Source organism: Acromyrmex echinatior, chromosome 5, assembly GCF_024713525.1.
Source record: "Acromyrmex echinatior isolate Ae372 chromosome 5, ASM2471352v2, whole genome shotgun sequence".
In the NCBI taxonomy this organism is placed as follows: Eukaryota; Metazoa; Arthropoda; class Insecta; order Hymenoptera; family Formicidae; genus Acromyrmex; species Acromyrmex echinatior.
The window spans coordinates 16,152,004-16,177,210 of record NC_141856.1 but is presented as its reverse complement, the minus strand read 5'-3'; the positions used below and the strand labels follow the sequence as shown (position 1 = coordinate 16,177,210).

At 33.9% G+C, this 25,207-nt stretch overlaps 2 protein-coding genes across 3 annotated transcripts in view; one reads left to right on the top strand and one right to left on the bottom strand.

The window, feature by feature from the left end:
* LOC105147947 (uncharacterized) overlaps positions 1–25,207 on the bottom strand; it is a 104,645-nt gene that overhangs the window by 56,532 nt on the left and 22,906 nt on the right. The gene's annotated exons all lie outside the window — the stretch shown is intronic.
* On the top strand, positions 1,374–24,791 carry LOC105147912 (uncharacterized). The gene is made up of 10 exons (XM_011059275.2): positions 1,374–2,060; positions 13,555–13,902; positions 14,241–14,633; positions 15,233–17,130; positions 17,513–17,774; positions 18,067–18,747; positions 19,151–19,615; positions 20,043–20,513; positions 21,196–21,813; positions 22,347–24,791. The coding sequence occupies exons 1-10, from the start codon at positions 2,058–2,060 to the stop codon at positions 23,796–23,798; spliced, it is 6,591 nt and encodes a 2,196-aa protein (XP_011057577.2). The 5' UTR covers positions 1,374–2,057; the 3' UTR covers positions 23,799–24,791.

Sequence of the window (25,207 nt, the reverse complement as noted above, 5' to 3'; positions counted from 1 at the left end):
GTTTATAAAAATTTGTAAACATGTATAATACAAAATATTATTAAATTTATTACGAGTAGTAATTTTTTTCTCTATTAATCAATTCAAATTTAATTCGAGTATTCGAAATCAGGAGACAAAATCTATGTTTGTGGAGAATTGCGAAAATTCCGCAGAGTTGGGGCGTATTTCTTCCGACAAAAATCGTCTTCCATTCAGAAGCACCATCAGATGCAACATCTTGAGAACAGCGTACAGGTCACGACAAGAACCAACGATATGTTTCAGACGGGGCTGATGGTCGATGCGTTTCCTAATCCCAGACGCTTCGTTCCTTCCTGCGGGCGAGAGGATCGTGGCCGGCGCATATTTCCGTAAGAGTCGACGAACTGAGTGACCCACGATTCCAATCAGAAATTGCATAAGAACGAGTAACACGCATACACCTCCGTTCGCCTCTCACTTCTTTCGGCTCGCCTTGTGAGCTCCGGCCGAAGCGGAGCAGCTCTCTCTATCATAAAGCCCATTCTAAACGATTCATAGATTGCCATAGAAATTGAGACAAAATTTTATAACTTAATTGGAATGTAATTGTACATAATATAAAATATATTTGTAGATACGTATTATAAAAATAAATTGTACTTCCAAGGTCTAAGATAAGTTTGATGCACGTATTATACGTCGACTTTTAATGTTCTTGTACAAACACTCACTAGAGAAGGCTAAGGCTTTGAGATTTTATGTCAATATCCGCCTATTCTTTACTCCCACAGAGACTAGATAATATATCCGAAGAAAAAAGCGTCTTTTAAAATCATTGTATCTGTGTGCTATATTTTACTTTATAATATTTTTAAAAAATATATTATAAAATTCTTTAATTTATTTAATTAATTTGTAAAATACCTATAATAAAGAATATTAATCACATATACTAAAAAAAATATTTGCATTTTAACTACATGAATATGAAATACTGGTAGGATAATATCAAATCTATCAAATCTATAGCATCTATTATTTTTTAATCGATACTTTACAATGTGGACATTCAATGTTCCTGATGCATAAAACATCACAGTTCGAGTTTGGAACATGACGCGCAATTAAATCGCTACAAAAAGAAATCAGAGCACTACATGTTAATATCATGGGACGCAATTGGAAAATAATTGATTCCGATCGTGCGATAGTTTTTATCTTTTTTATACATTCATACAAAAAGAAGATCTATAAATAATACTCAATGCAGCTTTTGGAAATGATGTTTCTATATTACTACTGCAAATTTCTACAAATATATATATCTCCACATTGTACAATTTGTTCATCTAGTTATATGCAAAATAAAATTTTTCAATATTTTCAATATATAAAAAGAATATAAAAAACTTTTCTTACAATATATTTTTATAGTATAACAGAGCGTTCATTAATATAACAGCATTTATTAAAATCTTGCTTCCCGACAAAGTTAAAAAAACAAAAGTAATTATTTGACCTCGATTTTTTCGGATTAATTCTAATATACAGCAAAAATAATAATTCTGAGCACGAGTTCTTGAGACTAAAACTCATCCCTCAAAGTAATATTCAGCGTGTACAAACACTATAGGACCAATCGAAGGAGAGGCTTTCTCCTGGATTATGTTGGTGGTACCCGGGTTTCTGGCCGCGAGTTCCCCGTTTCTGGAGGGGATATCTATATAGCCTGTCCATTCTGGGACAGCCCGTTCAAACTGCTCGTGTTCCTAAGACCGCAAGTGTACCACCGTGTCGACAAAACAACGTATACGTGGACGGTTTCGCTCCGAGCTTGCGGAACGAACGGAGACAGATCGAAGTGTCGGGAGAATCGGATTTTAATTACGATAAAAAATACGGATTGGAATACGACAGGGGGGCATGTGTGCCGGTGATGCGATGTGAACGAGTGCAGAATACACGATTAGTAAACAAAGCGGTAGCGTGAAGTTCGTAGGTGTCGAGAGAAAGGGAAAAAGGGAGAAAGAGGAGCCGACAGTAGGTCGAGGGTGGTGCTGTGACCTAGTGCGGAAATACAGCCACCCTGTACAATGGTGAGTCCGTGGATTTCATAGGATTGCGTTAAAAATCCTTCATTTTATATCTGCGTGAATTTTAGTATAAATAATTTGTGACTGGAGTTGACATAGACAATAATAGAAGATCCCTGAAAATATTAAATTGCTATCAAATTAAACGTATAAAATTAAACGTTTCATTCTTAAGGAAATTATTAAAGAAGTTAAACATCAAGAAGGAATGTTACTTTCTACTGTTAATCAGGTTTAGAAAGTTATTTTAGGAATTAAATCTTTCATTTTTATACGTGCATACAAAAGAATTTTATATGTTGACAGATAATAATTTGGTAATTAACTTAACAAACAGAAAATTAAAAACAATTAGCTTTATAAGAAATTTCTAAAGTACAATATTTGATAAATATGTTAATCATTTCTTTCATTTCGTATGACGTCAAAGAGTAAAAGTTCATTATTAATATGTTTATCATATTCACATAAAATAGTGTGAGAGAGAGAGAGAGAGAGAGAGAGAGAGAGAGAGAGAGAGAGAGAGCAATCACTACATAATTTTATACAAAAAATTGGCACAAAGAAAATCTCATTTGTGTAAATCTGCATGGATAGTTTGCTAAATTTATAGACTTCCATTATCAGAACATGTGCATAATTAACAATAGAAAGTAACATTTCTGCTTAATGTTCGACCTCTTTAGAGAATAAAACGTGTAACTGTGAGAATATCTTATTCTGACATTCATTACAGTAAATAATCTTTTCACATTTCATGTACAGTGCACATATAACTTAAAATGTTTACTCTGTATATTATTCAAACATTAAATATTTACAAAAATGTAATACTAAAGCAATCACTTTTTAAATCCATGTGTAATTCTATCAATTTTTAAATAAATTTATTTATTTTTTAAAGAAAATACAGAAGTAATAAAATATGTTTTATTTGTAAAATAATGATGTGTATTTCATGTGCAGTATTTCAAATATATGCGGTACCCCTTTCGATATACGAAAACAATCCGAAATATGCAAAATATCTGCGACTGCATTCTTTTATCTCGAATAACGAGATAATTGTAAAATAGACCAGTGTGTCGATGCGTCTCCCGCATTACTACGCTTTCTAACTTACGCTCTGTATGCCGATGCTGTAAAATTTCACAGTACATAATTTATAGCTCCTAAACTTAAGCCAGCTTAAGGAATACCATCGAATATTAAATATTAATTATTTGAGACCTAAAAATGTCTTTTCATTGGCGTAACTAATAAAATTTCAGTAAACAGATAATGTCAATAATATCACTCTATCTTCTTCATTAAAATTTTATGCATGTGAAGACATAAGTACTTATATTCCATTCAATCGGCTATAATTGGGTCGTAGCGTATCAGGCGCATGTAATTTATTTTTTTTTTTTTTTTGCGTTACGGTTATCCTGAATATAGTCTGCATTCAGGTCTTCATGCTTAAACGCAGATCTTATTAAAGATTTACGGTATACTACGAAATCAAATAAGTGGTCACGTACAATATGGCAGAAAAATATAAATTGCATCAAGTTTTAATAAGCATGTCGAAGTTGAATGGCGGGCGTCTATAACATGTTTGACGTGAACACGTTAAGGATCACCGAATCTATTACAAAAGAAAAAAAAAAGACGGAAAGAGAAAGTAACAGAAGTTCTTATGCGAAATGTCATTTTGTACATATCGATAACGATCGTCGACGCCTTTCTTCCGTCAAACACGTTCTATGAGTATCGAAATCTTGTTCGAGATGATATAGTTATATAGAGAGAGTTGTATAACTAACGATTAACTATAACCAGCGGGTTATGAAGTTGCGCGTAAATGAAGAAAATTCGTGCGTAACTATTTCTTCTTCGTCGGAAAATAAGGTGAGAAGAATGGCGATAAGGAAAGAGACAGAGAAAGAAAGACGGTCGGTGACCTCCTGAATTGCAACATAAGGAGCGAAGAGTTGTTCACACACTGACCCGCATTTCGTTCCCGCCGGCGAATAATTCCGAGACTTTTGTCTATTATTCGATTTTTCATGATAGAGGCATCTCCTTTTTCCCGGTTCGGGCCATTTCGACAGGATATTCGAGTGAAATCTGAATATGAGTTCAATCTCCGATCGCGTGATTTAATGCTCGAGTTATATAGTTTGCGGCCTACTTGCCACACCACGTGCAGTGTGAAATTTGTTCAATCTATATACAGACGAATAAAAACGTCCCATGATTATCGGATTATTCTGTTGATTATACTTCCTTTATTTTAGGATTATTTACTTTATTTATAATCTAATATTTAGACTTAAAGAGCTTCAAAAATATATACGTATGAAAGATTTGGAAAAATATGTTCTAATCTGATAATAGAATTTGACAGAAATTGCCTTTATAAGAATTATAATATTATTCATATTACTTTTTTAATACAAGGGATATAAGAATTAATTACGTATTTAGAAAGAACTCTATTTTAAAATTTATACATTTTAAAAAATATTTAAAAGAATGTGTCGATAATTCTGTAAGTTTTTATATACAAAACGACAAAATCAATACTTTTTTCTTTTGTAAAAATAAAACGCGTTAACTGAAACTATATTTTAAAAACAGTGTACAGCTTTATTACTTTTTAAAAAACTCACTTTTGTAATAACTATATAACAAATATAAAATTAACAATTTTAGTTTTGTATTGTAATTGGAATAGAGTTAAAGTACACAATATGCTTATATTTGTAAGTAACTAGGTCAAAATTTATCTTCCTAAATTGGGAAATTTCATGTTTTGCCTCTGATTCATTGTGTATGACGTTATTCAGCGTACCAAGTATGTTCGTATGCTTAATCCTTATAATTGATGATAACACGGATGCATACACGCGCTCATTAATTAATTAAATATTTACATGCAATTCTGAGAGAGAAGATTAGGAGAGAAAAGGTCCTAATTCATTTTCAGATCGAGTGCTGTAAAATAAATAAATCATGCAAAACGATTTGTAATTAAAATTTTTTAATAAAAATTTATGTAAAGTGCTATTACGTATTATCTCGTATTATGATATTTTTAACGTGCTTCGCAAAAAAACATTTCAAAAAATTTAACTTTAGATCAAGTCTTTAGCAATGTTGTCAGTTTCTACTAATGTATTTAATTTTAATCTTGATTCAACAAAGTTCTTTATCTTTTTCTAAAAATTAGAAAAAATGAAGAGTAAGTTGAACTGAGATTAAAGTTAATCTACAGTAATAAAAACAGATCATGATTCTCTGAGAAATGTTGACAATATTAAGGTTTTCTAAGCATTTAATGGCGTGTAAAAGAAAGAAAAATGCTCTAATGTGACTCGTATTATTGTAGTGTCAAAATTTAAATTATAAATCTTGCAAAGCTACAGAAGTATTTTCGAAGTTTCTCGATGGGATATGACGTCAAAATAGTTCTTCTGAAAGGTCAGTGTAGGCGGAAATCCTTGCAGCAAAAGTCCGAACTAAGTGGCACGTAACCGAGTAAAGAAAAGAAATCCCCGCGCCTCCGGCTTCTTAATACTTCCATCGCGTGCCGCTCTCATGAGCGAAATAAAACTAGAAAAAATTTGTTCTTTTCACTGCTCTCCTTAATTACATTTTGATGCGACGAACTACAACGCGTCATGCTGTTGATCTAGCGAGCAAATTTCGTGTTGTCACAAAGACAGAAAGAATTTCTTTTGAGAAAAATATGCAAAAGCCCGATTCTTATGCAATAAAAGTTTTAGCAAGTGCAAAAAATATTTAGATTCCTTAGGAATAAGAAGAACGCTGTCGCTTTATCTAAATTAAGCTAATTATCTCAGAGCAGAATTTTTAAAAAACATATATCCTTTAAATAGTTATAATCTCGTCTTCTTTTAATAAGCAGTAAATAAGATGCTGACAAAACTCGTTTGAGAAAGTTAGAATTAGTTATGTCACGACATTTCCCTATGCCTACCGTAACTATAGATCATAAAGCTTGCATACGTCGTGTGAACAATGCGTACAATCGTGCCTCATGTGCGACTAATTCCGTAATCGTCCTCCATGCTAATCGCATTGTTGTTCAGGTGTATCCTATTCAAGGATAATGACCTCGCGACGATGCGATGTCATTGTCCCAGCGGCCGCATGATGTGTCTCAAGAACTGGCGATTAGGCTAATAAGATTAATTGACATTCAGATTAATCAAATCAAAATTTTAAATCTTGTTTGAACGAAACGGAACGATTTTCGAATAGAAGAAAAATATAGGATAAGACTAATGCGTAATTAAATGGATTACTCTTGTCTTCTAGAGAAAAGCTAAACAGATTTCACATCGTACAACGTTATTTTCCTGCCGAGCGTTACACGCGCGTAAGTTTCCCTCATTTCCGGCTGGGTGTTATTTGCTTCTTTTTATAGTCGGAAGTCGCACGAGTAAGCGATCTATCGCGATAGCCGGAGAACTGCCATCCGAATCGGTCTCGGTGTAGCACGCTCGAGTGGGAGCCAAAAGTTCGAAGGCGAAAGTAAAGGTGGAACAAAGTCGGCGAAGAAAGTCGGCGACAATAAGTAGCACGTCGATAAGGCGTCGGCCATTCGACCGGGATGTGAAACCTGTCGATGATGTGTCGGTGACAGGAGCTGATCAAGTAGAGATCGAGAGAGTCCCACTGGGAGATATATCACTGATTTGCGTTCACGTCAAACAAGCCATTCAGACGATAAAGTTATATCTGTTACCATAAGCAACAAATCTCTGAAACTGCAGAAATGTGCGATTGTTGTTCAACCATAGAAAACGAATCTGTAAATACATGGATATCTACTGTATCATTTTTCCTAGTGAAAACAATCGCTCGTTTGCTTATTGTTGCCCTGCATGTTGCATGTGGATATTCATCAGATAAATTCGCTGCAGTTGTTATATGGAGAAAGAACAATAGCTGGTGGAAATTATAATGAGATTGAACGATACCAAGATATATGACAAATTTCTAGAGAAAGGTATATTTGTAATAAACATTATCTTTTTAAATAATTTATATATATCTTTTTACAAGACTAATTTACTTGAGACACGAGTATCGATTTATTTGAAAGAAGCATTTCGATAAAACTTTAAAAAATGGAAACAGAAAATAAAAATATCGATCAGTAAGTCTATAATAAACTTTTTCTATAAGAATTTAATTTGATCTGATACAATAAGTACAATCTTTCAACCGCGATAAATCTTTTCATTCGGCAAATAAATAATGCAAATGAAATTTTAATTATAAGACTTTTCATATAAAAATTAATTTATGACAAAAAATGTATTTATCAAATTAAGCTATATTTTATTATAAATTATGCGTTCGCAATTAATTTATTAATTCAATTTTTTTTTACATAGCAATTAAGTACAGAGATGTACTTATGTATAATCCATAATAACAAAATATGTTTTCCAATAAACCATGACTGCAAGATATCATCGCAGCAGCACACCGCGATACTTCTGTTACCTTCTGTGTGTAAAGCCTATTTACAAGAAACTCGATCGAAACTTATATTGTCCGCTAGTACTTTCCTCTTAGATGCACCCTCTCGAAAAATCTGAGAAACGAAAGTTCGCAAGCAACTTTGAATAGAATAGTACAAACGTACAAGTAGAGCGTGAAATTCCGAAGGCTGCCATTTTTTTCAGATGACACATTTGACAAGATTACGCACATTCGCGCACGCCATATATCCTTCCTAACTTTCAGACAGAGATGAAATAATATATCGAAGCATTTGTATAAACAAAGAGATCATCAGTGTTTCTAAATTTTTTTTTCTCTCTCAGATATCATTGATTGCTATTGATTTACTTTTTGATTTAATACTTTAATATATAATATATAATATACTTTAAAATTCAGCAAAGAAATAAAAAAAATATGATTTATCTTTCAATAAGATATTTATATGTATCTTTATACGTTCATAAATATATGTATCTATACATCTTCTAAGTGTTAACATTACTGACAAGTGTTAACAAGTGTTGACATCTTGAATCCTGATATCAATCTAACGTTTAGAAGATACAATATTAGCAATTTTACATCAAACAATCATTTTGTACTATGTATTTCTAAGAATATCTTTTATTGAACATTAAAAAATTTAAAGAGTTGGAAAGTTAATGAAATTGTCTCATCATGTCTTACGGCGTCATTCAAACTATTAAAAGCGTGACCATGTTAAACCAAGACCGCGCCTTTATCTGAGGACCCGGGCTAGCTTCCTCGCGCGTTGAGAGAAAGGTGCTCGACCTCCTTTTTAACGCCGTCCTGATCCGGCATGTAGCGAACATGAACGACTGATAATTGCACACATTACCGGCAGCATTGGCTACGCGATCTTACGAGCGAAGCTCAGCAAGAACGGAGAATATCGCATCATGCTTTACGTGCATCCATTAACCGAGAGAAAGTCATTTCTTTTGACGGCCATGGATAGCTTCAGTCACACCCACAGCTAGGTGCGCGTGGGAAGCTATCGACTAGGATTGAAAACGGAATTGCAACGACATCGCTATCACGGGACAACATACTTTCAAATGTAATTGGAAGTATGGAAAATTCTTGAACTAGCACTTTTTAAGATATGCTTTTTCCGACAATTGTCTAGTTTACATAGTTGACTAAATTAAATGTGATCATCACGTTTTCTTCGGGAATTAAAACTATTCCTAACAGTATAAACTTCCAGGGGACATTCTTAGGATGTCCGTAAACGCTTTGATTGTTCTGAAGATATCCCCAGGATGTATCTCTGATAAATTATGTTATTAGAGAAGGAGAAGGAAATATCAAATTATTAATAGATATTCGTACGATTGCTTTTTAATATAAAAAAATTTAGCTAGACACACAGATCTGAAAAATTTTTAGATACTTTAATAAAACTCTTCTTTCCAAATAAAAAGAAATAAAATGAAGAATAAATATAGAAATAAAACTTCAAAAATTTATAATGTTATTTGCGATGTTGTGTTTATTTTACAGTTAGTCGATTGACTTCAACATAATCTTTTTCGATATATTATTAGGTGTTGGAATTAATTCGTAGCGTTTTACAAGTGATGGGAAGTACTTTCATTAATGTATTTTTTAATGCTCATGTGAAATAAATAACATTCTTTCATTAAAAAACGCTACGAATTAATTCCAACACCTAATATATTTAAAAAATGTTTCCATATTATTCTCAGTTTTTCTTGAAAGTGAATTTTTCATTGCCGATGCTTTTACCAAAACGACGAACGAATTCTCCGGAAATTCTATTGCTATACACGGCGTCATAAATAGAAATCTGAATTTATAGAAGTATCGAGGCATGAAATTCAAAACGCACGTTCCTTTCTAAGTATTCGTGCATTGTGATTAATGGTTATTTGAAAAAATTTAATTTAATTTAAATTTAAATTTAATTTAATTTAAAACATTTAAAATTGAATTAAATTTAAACTAGACTTATCTAATTTTAATCATTTATCTAAATTTAATTTAAATTTAATCATTTATAAATACCTTAACTAAATATATAATTTATAAATAACTTAATAATTTATAAGCAATTTATAAATAACGTAGTATTATTTTTCTTACAAGAACAAATGCGATTAAACATTCTGCAATTTTTTCTTATTTTTTCAAATTAATCAATTTTATCAAAATAAATAATTAATTATTGGTCAATTTAATTTTATCGGTAGTTTTTTTTTATAAATAACGTAATTATTTTACATGGGGAAAAACATACAAGAATATATATCCTTATATGTTTTTTCCCCATGTAAAATAATTACGTTATTTATAAAATATTTATATATTATTAAGTTTTATTTACAAATTATACGTTTAGTTTAAGACTAGTTTAAAAGTTAATTTTAAATTTACATTACCGTTTTTTAAATAATTAATCATAATACGAATATTTAGAAAGAAAACGCGCGTCTTGAACATGCCTCGATACTCCTGCAAATTCTGATGGCTAGGCATTTATGACGCCGTAAGTATATGCAAAGCAAACGTCTCATATGTTTGGGATCGATTTCTTTTTTTTTTCAAGAGGCCCTTCCGGTAGATCGCGCCGTTATTTTACACTCGATGAATTCGTTTCTAAAACGACCGGTCGGAATGCGCTCGGAAAAAATCGCGAAGAAAGCAGAAAAATCGCGCGGCGTGTCCGACACGCGATATTCCGTAATGAAAATTATATAGATATACTCGCGGCGCGTAATCAAAATCATGTTAGTAGCACGAAGACCTGACCAATTCGCATTCAAAAATCATTATACAGTTCAGGAATTAACAAATTCTTAGCGTTCCTTACATTAGCATTCACTCCGATGATGATATCATCATCATACTGATGATATCATTGTGCAAACTTTAATTGCACCGGTTATATCGAAAAGCATGTTAGCGATAATATCGAGACGTACGATAACAATCTTCAACACGTTCCAATCACTCGAAATTTTTCCGGGATTATCGATGACTGCATGTATTATCATTAAAATTCAATGCGTTAAATCACAATTCATATAGTCATCACTACAAATAGATTTTACTCAATTTTTATTACCACATACCCTTATTTCTCGCATAGTTATTTGTGCAATCCATCAATCATCATTTTCGTCTGGCAACTTGCGATCTCGTAAGACTAGATAATCACAACCGAGTTTGTTAGAAATTGCTGTATGCTACTTGATCCGATTCACAGTTCGTTAGCTCTGGTCGCACTCCAAAAGTTTCCTCGATTAGCAGACGACATGCGATGATATTAATTTACTACGGATTTTAACGACGGTAATCGTCGCATAATAATCATGATAATTAATTAATGATGAGATTAATAGAACAATATAATAATTTTAATGGCATTTTTGCAGTCATTACCTAAAATTATTAATGGCAAACAATTATTAATTTAATATTAATAATCGTTTTCTGATTCTATATGTCAGATTTAGATTATAACCGTGAAAATGTAATAAATTCAATTTTAAACAAGTAACTAATAAGATTTGTTTTCTTTTAAATGTTTCTTAATTATATTTATTATTTACTTTATTATAGTTTATTAAAATAATTTATTTAAAAATTAATTATCATTTATTAATATTATTAATATTATTAATTAATTATCATTTATTAACATCTTTAAAGTAATTTATTATTTTATTAGAACCAAATACTGAAATCGCAAAAAATCAATTAGAACCAAATATTGAAATCGCAAAAAAAGAATTATCCTTTTTGTTTAATTTATGTGTGTGAATGGTTACGCTCCCGTCAATTGCTTGCTGATATAAAATAGATTAAGACAGTATATATGCCTACACTTTCCGTGTCCACAATTAGAAGGTCGACTACATTCACTTGGAGTACCATGTCACCCTACACTTCAAATGTTTCTTGTGAATTAATTGCGTTATTAAACCAATCTAAAACTCTATTTATAATTATAATATTCCTAGGATCTTAATTGACATCGTATATACTCGGCTAAAGTAAATTAAACTCTTTTATCTTAATAGGCTTATAATAATTATTAACAAGATTTAAATTATTATTATCTAACTTTTAAAAAATAATTAGCAACTTTTTTCGATATATCAGAATAAACAGATGTATATTGTACGAATATATAAATAGATAAAAGCGGTAGCTAGTTTTAGTGAAAGTTGTCTTTACATGTGAAATGATTCATGCTCAGCGCACTGTTACTGGAGCTATGATTTAATTTTAAAATCTCTAAATGTTAGGTATTTGCTTAAATAAAAATCAAATAAAAACCAAATATCATGTAAAAATTACGATCGGATATTACGTGATCGCTGATATTTTATTCCTTCGTTTAACCACTCATGTGATAGCAATATCACAAAATAGAGTATTAACGCAATTCCGCGTTAATGAAGTGGAAACGAAACGGAAAATTGTATCGAAAGCAGATATCGGAACAACAACCAATGCGTTATTCCGATGCAATAATACGTGTCATTCGCATCTCTGGTCGTGATGAACGATCGATCGATGACACTCAAAACGAGCAAATCGCAAACATCAGAAATAGAAATAGTATAAAACTTTCCCATTTTATAAAAGAATAAAAATTCAATTTAATTACATGTAAATATATAGATATAAAATTTAATACTTTCATTTAGATAATATAATTTAAAAAAAAAAATATATATATATATATAAAGAAATATATTTTTATCGCCTAATTACATTTAAATACCGACTATGTGCAATGCAGAAAACATATATATAACATTTTAATTCAATTTATATAATTAATTAAACAAAGGAAATAAATGGAATTCTAATAACTATCTATTCTTATTATTGTCAATTAAAATTTATATAATTGTCTAATAATTAAAGGAAAAGTAATCTCTTTTTCATATTAAATATTATTTAATTAAATAAGAAATTAAGAATAATAATAGGAATTCTCTCTGATATTAAAATAAAGATCATTCAATAATGAATGATAACACAATTATAATACTATTCTACTAAATGTATTTGCAATATATTCGATAATTTTATTCTTCTGTCAGATATCTTTTGTCTACTCGTAGAACAATATAACTTTCTCTCAATGAGGAAATAATTCATTTAAAGATTTTATAATATAGAAAGTTATTTATGAAACGTTTGACAAGAAATAATATCGGGATTCATATCGGAAGTAATTAATAGTATTGTGTACGTGCGTACGCTTGATTATCACAGCTTTGTCGCAGCTTTGACGTATTATGAAACCGCAGGTTTCATTAAAATTATCAAATCGTGGCCAATTCATCGGTCCATGATCTCGATTACTTATTCTCAATATGATAGCAGTGAAATTGCGGTTGATTTCTTGTTACCTTCTGCATGAAGCGTTACGACGTTTTTTTACCCTCTAATGTACTTTACATCCTGTTTCTTAATACATGAAATAACTCGATTCTATTTCTGTATTATATAATAAAATATGTCTTTTATTAATATATTTATTTATCATTCAATAGAGAGAGAGAGAGAGAGGAGGTAGATAGTCATTTTGTATTTTAATTATTTAATTAATTATCACATTTTTGACTGTTAAATTTGATTTAAACGATTGACTTTTTGCTGAATTTCAAAAACATTTCTATTTATAACTTTATATACGTCGTGTATAGTGCGCAATTTATTCTGTAATACGAAACTGAAGTTTATACCACTTACAATGTGCGCACACGGATATGCTTTATTTTAAAAATTACGCCAAAACGAATCAACGTCGATGTTGACCCATATTCACTGCAAAGTCAATCGAAGCAATTTTACGCTGTCAATGTAACGCATGTGTGTGTGTGTGTGTGTGTGTGTGTGTGTGTGTCATCGCCAAAGTTAATTACTCCGTGATCCAATTAATCGATATCGTTGGTTTTAGATTGTTCGGAGGTGCTTCACATCGACCGCAGTATTCATCGTCCTAACGTTGTTAGGCGGATTCGATGGATGCGCGGCTGAACGATGGTCACGACAAATATCTAACAGCGAATGGATTCCCCTGGCTAATCCAGGGACTGCATCCGCTCAATTGCAGCGAAACAACGCGGAAAGCGGACTTCTGTCTAGCAGCACGCATTTACCGAATCCAATCCAAACGATCTCGTTACCGCCCGCCCTTCAACAGCAATACCAGGAACAGCTGATTCAGCTGCAGAAAACGCAAGAGAGTATTCAAAAGCTCCTTCTGTTGCAACAACAACTCAAAGCTCAGCAACAACTTCTTCAAGTAAGATTAGCTTCAATGTAGAGAGAATGCAAGATACTTTTAAATTTATTTTTTTTATAAAAAATTTCATTATATAAACATTGAAGAATTTTTTTTTGTACAGTTACCTTTATAAATTAATATATTTTTTTAAAAGATTGAAGCCATATTTATATCGGAAAAAATAAATTTAGCAAAAAGTTTTTGTATAAAAAAACACATATTTAAATGTATTGTTTAGATATATATGATACAGATATTATAATATATTAAGTTTATATATAACAAGGTTTAAAAAATTGTATGTAATTAAACTGGTCTCCTTTATTTCCCTCAACTAATTTTACATTTATTTACAGACTCAACCGTTTCCGCCCAGTGATTATAGTAACACTGAAGATGAGAAACTACCGCCAAGTTCCTTAGGTAATTTGCCATTGGCACCTGAATTAGAGTCGGAAGTTCTGATACCCCCGCAACCAGCTTCGGAGGCGCTTCCGCCAGTACATCCTCCCCAGACCTTCCAGAGACCAGGACAAACCTATCAGAATCAAGAACTGTCGAACTTGCCCGTTCAGAGTCAAGTTACACTGCAACACGGTCAAAATTACGAAAATGTAGAGAACGCGCAAGTAGGACCGCAAACTTATGTAACGAAACCGGGAAGTCACAGACCAGACGGAAAACGTTTGAAAGGGCAAGGATTACCGCAACCTTCTCTAATTGGAAGCGTGGGCGATGAGGAGGAGGAGGTTCGTACAATAAAATTCTCACGTAGCTTTCTTTCCGACAAATTAACAAACATTGAGCAATTCTTATCTCTACAATGGTATTGTTAGATTAAATCAGAGAAACAGAATCAGAGCATGTAAAGAATATTCAAGATTCATATATCAACCAAGCGAAACCGGAACTAACACACAAGTAAAACCTGATTTCTTAAACACAAAAGCAGAACTTACGATAATGATTGTAAGCAAATATTAGATTTTACAAAGAAATAAATAACAAAGTTTGATTTTTATCTCAAATTTTATCTCAAATTTTACTTATAATCCTTATTATAGATAACTTTAATAATATTATTATCTGTAAGAATAATAATAACATAATCAATATACAATTAATAATTTGATAATGCAACAAAAACAAAATTTAAATATTTTTACCAACCATACTGTAAAATATATGTTAAATGAATATTTCATAAGTATTCCAAGAAAAAGATATCAGATCTTTGATTTATTAAATTCAATAGTCTTATGTTAGAAATAGCATTCATTTTTATAAAACATAAAAGGTCGATAAATCAGAATTAAAGATACATTTTAATAGCAGTAACATCTTGTAGATTCAACTAGTATATGTTCCGGCGGAAACATTGGCGCAAAGAGGTCAATTGAAAAAGGGTCGTGGAAGGAAACAATATCCCGTTCGCCAACAGCATTCTCAACGAGAGAACCAAGCAAGTATCGACCAAACCTCTCTTTCGCCCGATCAAGAAGCCTTCGCGCGACAAGTATTGCAGCAAATCCAGAAGGAACACCAAGAGACAGCGCAGTTCCTAAAGGAGGAACGCGCAAAAGAGTTCACTAGATTGAATGAGGAGCAGAAAGCGCTCGAACGGAAAACACGATTGCAACAAGAAGCCCTTCAAAGAGAGCAAGAACTGCTGCGACAAAAAGAGGCCGACAAGAAACGAAAAGAATTGGAAAGGCTGGAGGAAATGGCGAGGCAACGAGAATTGGATCGAATTCGCGATGCTAGAGAAAAACAGAGGCAGGAAGAGCTCGAACGACGACGGCTTTCTGAACTTCGCATCAAGGAGGAGAAACGTCGCGAAGAAGAAGCCAGACAACGCGAGGAGAAACAGAAGCTAGAGTTGGAACAGCAAAGAATTCTGGAAAGTCAACAGGAGGAGCAATTACGAGCCACCAGTCCAAGTTTCCAAAACACCCAGTCTCAAGCCTTAATCCGTGAACAGCCACGTCGCCAACATCTTACGGATGGCACTAGGATCAAAAAGATTCGCGGCAGGCAACGTCCACGAGTCAATCAATATCAGGAACAGTCAAATCACCGCGAGGTCACTACCACACCATCGCCTAATCAGCCACCCCTCTCCGTTTACATGGGCAGTTCCACATCCAGATTAGATACCGTGAAGGTTACTGACGTCTTAAAGATCTTAAAAGATGCGAAAACCATTGCTGTTTTGGAGAACATCAGTTCCAATAGTCCGCAGGTATTCGTGGGTCCGTCAAACCTGGATCCTCCTTACGGTTATGCAAAGTTCGATCTTCCCTATTTGTCATCAATCGATCATAACAGGGTAGAACGCAAAGTCGACAAACTGCCTTTCTTCGTCGCTCCGCTAAGCTTTGAACCGCCTCCGGGTTATTCTAAAATACCTTTCCCAGCGCCGCACATTGGTTCTGTCGTTATCAATAACTTATCGGAAACATCCTCGGAATCGAACACTCCGACGGAGGAACAGAATTTCAACCCGACGCCGTTAATCCAACCGAACTCTTACAGTGACGTTGATCAAAGCGGAACCATCGCTACCACCGCATCCTATGATTCCTCGACCATTCAAAATTTTTCTCCGGAATCTAGCAGTCTTAAATATGAGTCCGCTTATTCAACACCGTCTTCAAGTTCAAAGTTTAGATTCAGACAATATTACGATAATAAGCCGTCTCCTGTCAGCACGGCATACTATGACGAACAATCAACCACGAAAACAAAGCCGAAGCATTATTATGAACAAGAATCTACCAAACTTACTACTCAGTCTCCGAAAGTCGATACGACACCCAGCTATAGACAGGAAGTAATCTATTCTAGTACACCAAATTTCCAGGACAGGTCAGTAAGTTCACAAGATCCCTCCACAAAAGAGCAGGATCTGGCGGCTCAATTAGCGCTCATCAATCAAGAGCTGAGCCAACAGCAAAGAGAACCTCAGAAATACATCGCTGAACAATATCATTCCCAGTCCAATCTAGGTGAATCGTACGACGCCAATGACGTCAGAGGACCAGTAGGACCAACACAATACAATTTACCAGCTGAATTACCACCAATCTCTCCGCACTTGCCGGGTTTGGTAAATTCTTTGTTAGACAAGCAAGAGAGGAATCTTCCTATTGCTTCGACACCACCACCGACAACGACCACGACCACGACTACGATGCCAACAACGACTACACGTATAAGCTCCACAACTTATAGGCCACGAGGAAGGTGAGTGTAATTTTATTTATAGTACTTTATGTGTAACACAATTTTTTAATATAATTTTATTATATAAAATATCTTTTGTTATTTAAATTTTTGAAATAGATATTCATATTAGTTACAATTTAATATATAATTCATGTTTAATAATATAAATGATTCAAGTTTTTGTAATGTTCTTCAAAGTTTTTTTTATCGATTTTTAAGTACATACGTAATTTATATCGTAATTTATATCATGTTAGAATAACATAAAATTTTTCCACGTAAAATTCTTATGCCATTTTATCGAAATTGATGGTTTAAGTTTAAGTAGAGCGTAAAAATTTTTCAATCGTGAATGTCAGTGGGACGTTAATATATTAGAATTATATCTGATCATGTATAGAAGTAGAATCGTACCTACAAGAGCTAGAACGACTCAGGCACCTGGTAATAAAACGGAAAGACCAACCCGAAGACCAACGTATAATCGATCCAAGTCTAGATTTACGACCACAACGGAAGATTACCACGATTCCTCTTATGAACCAACGAAGTCGAAGACACCGGAGACCACACAGAAATATAATGCAAACACAGAACACAGAAGACCAACATCCAGAACGCAAAAGTTCAGAAGTCGAGATAGAGCGAATTCCCAGTCCGCGGTACAATTAATTTTTTAATCTCATTTATTCTTTATAATATTCGAATATCAAGATTTTGAAAGAAAGAAAACGTAAAAATTCCATATTTCCAGATACACAGAGAAAATGTTTGTAATACTTGTGATTATAATTATATGGTAAATAATTATGATTAGGAATTATATTTTTATAATTATTATTATCTATATTATTTGTAATAAAATTTTAACGTCAAAATGACAACAAATGACGTTAGTTTGCTACATGGATTGTACATAGTTATTTGTAAATATTGTTCCTTAAACTTGTCCAGGTTCAAAATCACAACATTCAAGCACCTAACTTCGAGAACTATTCTCAAAGAGATTCGCAGAGTAATGTATCTCCCGACACGTACTCGCTGCCGAGCGGACCCGCTTCTGGTTTCCAACAGAAAGAAACTCCTTTGTCAGGGATGAATAATTATCCGGAGAATTATCCAACTGCTCCCATGCAGACCGAGAATTATCCGCCGTTGAGCGAAGCCCAGCACAGCACGCCTTTAGTGTCCGATGATTATTCCAGGAGTCAAAATTACCCACAAAACAGTCCTCAAGAAACGCGCTATCAGCAACAAGACGCAGTGTATGATCAGAATGAAAACTTCCAGCCATCGGGACTCGAAAAGACTCCGGTGAATGGATTCAATTATCAAATTGCAAACGAGAATTCGGACCAAACGATTTCCCAGAGACCCAAAGAATATCCGCGTTACCAGGAAGAGACCAACTATAATCTGGCCACGACAGTGGATCCACAAATAACGCCTGGCGAGGAACATCGATATTCTCCGATTTATGAGATGCAAACTCAACCAGATTATAATGCCGGCAAGCTCGAGAGTGCAGCGATAGAAACTGATCCAAATGCATCACCGATTTTTGTTCCACTTCAACAAAGCAAGCAGGAGGATTATGAATTACAGATTCCCTCGACAGAGACGTCGTTTATGGAAGTATGTATAATCAAAATAATATTATTTTAATGTTATACAAATGTTTAGTTGTATGTTTTAAAGACATTTTTATGTGAAATTTCAGCAATACGATAAATTATAATTAATTATAATTTCTACATATAATTCTAATTAAAGATTTTATACTATTAAAATACACTTAAAAATAATAAAATATTACAGAAATGTTCCGCAGAAAATAAAATTTTACTATACAAATTTAAACTTCGTTAACTGAAATATACATATTATAAATAAATATTTATATAAATACTACATGCATTTATATAAACATTCATAAATACTCTCTATAAGATTTATACTTTACTTTCTTTATGTATAAGGTTTATGATTTTTTAACGTGCAAAATTAAAAAATATCGTTATGATTATTTCTATTCCAGATCACCACGACTAGCACAACCACTCCGGCGCCGGTAATAATACGTCAACGAGTTCGAGCTCGTCTAGGAGGCGGTCGCACTCATCACGACTCCGCGATTCAAACGCGACCCCGTGATTCTCAGGACGAGTACGTACGTTTCAGCGCTGTGAACAATGATTCCGGTCGTACCACCGGTCATCGGCATCGCGATGGATCGAGGACGAGGACACGCGTACGTCCGCAAAGTCACGGGTCGCAGGTACAAACCGAGGGTAATGAGTACATAAAGGTACACTCGACACAGCAGCAAAAACTGATCGCCACAACTATACCGCCACCGACGACAACCACGACAGCTCGAACGGTAGAGGAGGATCTCGATTACGGATTCATAAGACCACCGAATTTCCAACCGGTGCATCCAGTGCATCCAGTGGATACCAGATTCCAAGCACCCATTACATATAGACCCGCTTTGTCTGAGGTACGTTCTTCAAAATAATAGAAAAAGAAAAAATTTTACACAGAAAAATAAATAAATCTTTGAATAACAATTTTTTCTGTAATATTTTCAAGAACTTTCGTATTTTAAAAAGAAATTATATTAATTAAAAAAAATATATAAATAATATTTGCATTGCTATAATAACCTTTGACCGAACTAACAGTTTTTAAAAGTACGTATGTTTTTATATAATCCATTAATCTTCGATATTTAAAATTTTTCAATTCTCTTAATATATTGTCCAAAAAGTGTTTTTCACAAGAAATTAAAAAATGAAATTTTCGTGTAATACTCCTCCATCAATCATACCTTCAACGTATTGTATAACGCAGAAAATGTTTAAAATCAATTTTCTAAAAAGCTTGAAAAATAAAAACAAAAATAAAAACTAATAAACGTGTCATAGATACAGCACTTCCTTTCCCATGATGAGACGGCGGTGGAGTCGAGCCCGTCACACATTTTAAAAAATCGTCCAAAATACCAAACCTCAAATCGTCGTCCAACTACGAAAATATTCGAGACGACAACAACGAGCACTTCGACGGAAACTGTACCTGTTGCGACGACGGTACCAGACAATGCCATATATACTACAAAATCGAAAATAAGATCGGATGAACCAACAAAGTTGACGAGACCACGAGGAAGAATTCGCCGACCGGGGAAGAAACGTATTACGACAACCACGGAATCCGGCCTCGAGGCAAACAACGAATTACCGCTAGACGAAAACTACCCCCGAATAACGTCACAACAGCTGCCGGTGACAGCGAGCGGACAGCAACCTCTCTACGAAGACAATTTCGACGTCGCGCCGCAATTCGTGCCAAATCAAAATAGACCGACACAATTTTACGAGGAAAACAGCGAAAACGTAAGTAAATTCTTTCAGGATCGCGTTGTGAAAGAATAAATACTAGATATAATATAGATGTTACGAAAAGAAAAGAAGAAACTTTTTTCTCATTTGTAATTTAGAATGATCGTTTCCTTCAAATGTGACACAACTAAAAAAATAGTTTCCTAAAAAAGGGAAAAAATTATTTTTCAAATTTGACAAAAAATTATTGACTAATAATATCGGCAAAAAGAATATATTCTTAATATGATCAAATTTCGTTTTCGTTTTACAACCCTTTTTAAATTATGATGATTTTGGACGACTTCTTTTCAAAATTATATTTTTTTAGTAGTAACGTTTAAAAATTATACTTTTTGATGATTTTCTATGAAATTAAGATAATTGTACAATATTTTATTTAATAATGGTAATAATTCGAAAATTACGTTTTCTGAGTTGTATCATTTTAAAGTAAAGGAACAATTATGAAAGCGTGTTAAACTATTGCTATATAAATATTTGACTAAATTATTATTACCAATATTTTTCTACGAGATATATCACTATAAAAAGAAATGTTTAAAACTGAAACATCTTTAAGTGTTTAAAAAATAGAGTCAAGAATAAAACATTTTAATATCTTAAAATTAAACATTTCTTTTTTTCAGTGATTTTACTCCTTTAGCTTGCTTAAATGTAACATGTATGTTTCTAGTATCCGCCTCAAGAATTTGTTCTAAACTTTGGCAATCTGCCGGAACAAATATCGCAACGTGAAGAATACGATCAGACTCAGCTGGCTAGTATTTCACCGAAGAAGTATAGCCAATCAAATCGCCCGGATGCGAACGCGCAGTCCAGCAGTGACATTTACGGCGCCGAAAGTCAGTGGTCCACGAAGCTGTCGAAGACATCGTTCCAGCCGAGCTTCGCCTCGAATCGCGTTCTTGATGAATCGAAAAGAAGCCGAAGCAGAACCGATAATGATCAGGAGAATAAAAACACGCCTGAGATTATTACGGCTGGACCAGAGGTGTCATCGGTAACGATGGTCGTTTCCTCGGACTATCAGAAACATCTAAACGATGCTGACAATGTAGACACAATGATGGATGGTTTCGGATGGAAAACGAACGCGCAGGATCACACGGAGAAATTGAACGCTACGACGACAGTGACGAATTTAGCGACAACAGTACTTCAGGATCAATCTCAAAGCGATAAGGAAACGTTGCCAGAATCGCAGAATTGGAGCGATCAGAATGAAAACTTTACGAAACAAATGGATGACAACGCGAGAGTGATAAAATCTGATTCTCTTATCGGTAGAAAGGTAAAATGTTCTAAAATATTCTAAAATAAAAGTATAGAACAATCTAATATTTTTGCAAAATAAATAATTAACGTTATCAAACAAATAACATGTAAACAATACTGAATTCGAATGTAGCATTAAAAGGACTAATTATAGTCCCGCACTAATTAAATGGAAAATTGGATCCCGAATAAATTGAATTAATTTTCACAGCTTATGATATAGTGAACAAAAGATAAGTTACAAATATAAGGAAGTTACAAATATAATATATTCAATAATCGATAGTTTTAGAGCTATGATGTATCAAAGTGTAAAACTTGTGCTCACAGAGCACTTTTAATATACCATAGTTGAAAACATTATTCAGCCTTTTATCTCTTCTTCATCACATTACAAGCTACATTACAGTTGAAAATTAATTCATTTCAGAATCCAATATCCATATAATTAGTATGGAGTTCTTTAAGTTATCTGAGGAGCCTTTCTTGTGATATTCTATTCTGCACGAGACAATGTACGTAAGAATAAATAAAAAATTTATTTTTCAGACCCGGAAAAGAAAAGTTCGCGTGCGCGTAAGACCTCTCGTAGACGATTTCGTCACCGCCGAATCTCAGCACTACAATTCTGCGGTGAACAGTCTGATTCAAGATCAATACAAGTACAATCCGATTCACGACTCGCGGTTCACCACCGCCCAGCCGATTGCGACGACCGTTACCATAAGTAGCACGACAGCCGCAGAATCGAGAGATAAGAAATCGCTTCTCCAGGATTTTCTGGAAGAGATGCTGAAGAATGATGAAGTCTCCATTCCGACTCGTATCACTTCGATTACTACCGAAATACCCGATTGGACGACATCGACACCAATGACGACTCCGTACGTTTTTTCTGATGATGATCAAGTTACAACCTTGAAAGAGAATTACACACCGATCGATACGACGCTGATAGCAAATATTGATGAAGAACGCGTTACAACAGTAACTGAAAATTTAAACGAATCAAAAGACGAGTCCTACGAAGCGATAACTGAAGTGCAAAAAGAAGTTAAGCCAAAAAAATACAAGAATTCACAGGAAGACAAAAGCGAAAATAATTTGGAAAACGTCGAGATATTTAATCAAAGATACAACCTACCATCAAATTATCCTGATGGATTAGGAATCTCGAAGAAAAACGAGGATAGCACAACGAAACTGGCTGGCTTTCCAAAGGAAGATAAAAAATTGAGTGCCATCAGTAAAGAGAAGGAACATATAATGACCTTAAAGAGGCAAGAAAACGAAGATAATGAGGCGCACCCGAAGAATCATAAAACCGAGTGGAGCGAAGTAAGATACCCATCGGATTTCGATAGGTCACAAACTACCATGAATTCATATACCACGACGCCTATCCCAGGCATCGTTATGCGAAACGAGGGTGAGAGCACTGTGAGAACACTCTCCGACTACGTGAAGGCTATCTTCGACAGTATGAAAAATGCCGAGGAGAATGAGGAGATCGCGAAAGTGATCGAAGCTAAAAGTGTGACAGATAATTATAATACAAATAGTACTGCTTTGGCCCACGCGGCGAGTATGAAAGAAAGTAAAGAGATCGATCGAAAAGCCGCCACGACTAACTCTCCACAGGATATTTATGCGACGCAACGTCGTGTTGAGGTTGAAGAGAATGAGATAAAATCTAAAGAAATACAAGAAACGACGACGAAAGAGAACGTTATTAATTTTGAAACGACCACGAACACAGTTCCAGACACGACCACGAACACGGTGATATTGTCCGAGGAGACCTCAATAACAGAACCTTCGACGACGACCACGAAAACATCGAGTAGACAAATGGGTAACATATTTAGGACGAACTCTACGATGCTGGGCAAGGTTCTAAAAACCTCGACCACAACGAAAGTGTCTCACATGACAGAGATTTGTTATAGGGGTCGATGTGTAATGACGAGGCCCAAGATGGATGATGCTATGATGAGATGAGGGAAATTCGGTTGTGGGATTATTCTTAGCACTTTCCTGTCTATTAAAAGATAAACTGTAAATGGCAAGCAGAAGTTTTGAGAATTGTTTATCTATCTTTAGTATCTATTATTGTCGAAAAATACAGTAAAAGATAATATTGAATAATTTAGTAACATTTTCATCAATATGTTTGCAAATGATAATCCTTACATCTTATATTGATTTTAAATAGATCTGAAAGTTCCGAAGAACCAAGTAAAAAATTGAAAATTGAATGATTCAATTGAACTTTACCGGACAGAAAAGTGTTAATTTTCGCACTCTTTTTGCATAATTTTTATTTATTGATAGAAATATATCATATTAACAAATCGAATTTCCAAAAGTCGTCATGTTCATCAATACCCAAAACTACAATTATATCTTCATATTTTCTCAGATTACTTTTGCTACATAGAAATACACAAAATTTTTTAATTACACATCAAATCATGAACAAAAAATCTCATTTTACGTCATAAAAGATAAATTAATAAATTAATTTAATAAAATATCAGCTAAATTACGGCGCAATAGTAGAATAGTGAATCGATCACCAAGTTTTACACATAAAGAATGATCAATATTCTCCTCTCCAGGCCTCCATTTGGAGAAGATATTTTATTGCTGCGAGATATTTTATCGTTCAAGATGTCGCGACAAATTATATATGTGTCGGAGGGTTAAAAGCAAAATACCAACGTGATATCGGAACTGAAAAGGGATGTCCCCTTCTGGGAAATTCTGCGTCGCCGGCGGCAAATCGATTGTCTGTCGCGACGCGTGCTTATAAAAAGGGCGCCGAGCGTGTGCCGGCGTCCTTCCAGCGAGATCGAAGCGCGGAAGTTCGACTTGCGCGAGTAATGTGTAGGGAGCTAAGTCTATTTAATTTAACTACATACTCGTGTAGTATACGTGTAAGTTAAGCGTGTGAGTATTTTAATAAAGATACGAAAACGCAAGAAAACAAAAGCATTTTTTTGTTCCTTCCTCATTTTCCTAAGCAATCCAAGTGCAAGATATTTTAGCCCTTTTACTTACTTAATCTTCATCCAAAAAAGAGAGATATAAATTTTTTATAAATTCCTTTAGCAACTGATATATTGAAAATTTTTTTTTTTGTAAAATTTACAAGTGAATTAATTTTAAGATTTAGATATAGATTTTACGTTGCCGTTCTAGTAACTTTTTCTTATTCTTAAAACGAATTTCTTCTCGCGCCTTAGCTAAAACCTATCCTTATATCGCCATCGATCGGCAAAGTTCAATCTCCCTCGTATAGATGGTGCTACGTCACGGAGGGGGTAGTAGTATTCCGGTACCGGAAATACGATGGGGGATGCTTGTAGGGATCTCACCCCTCGTCGTGATCGTGCAAGCGGACGGCT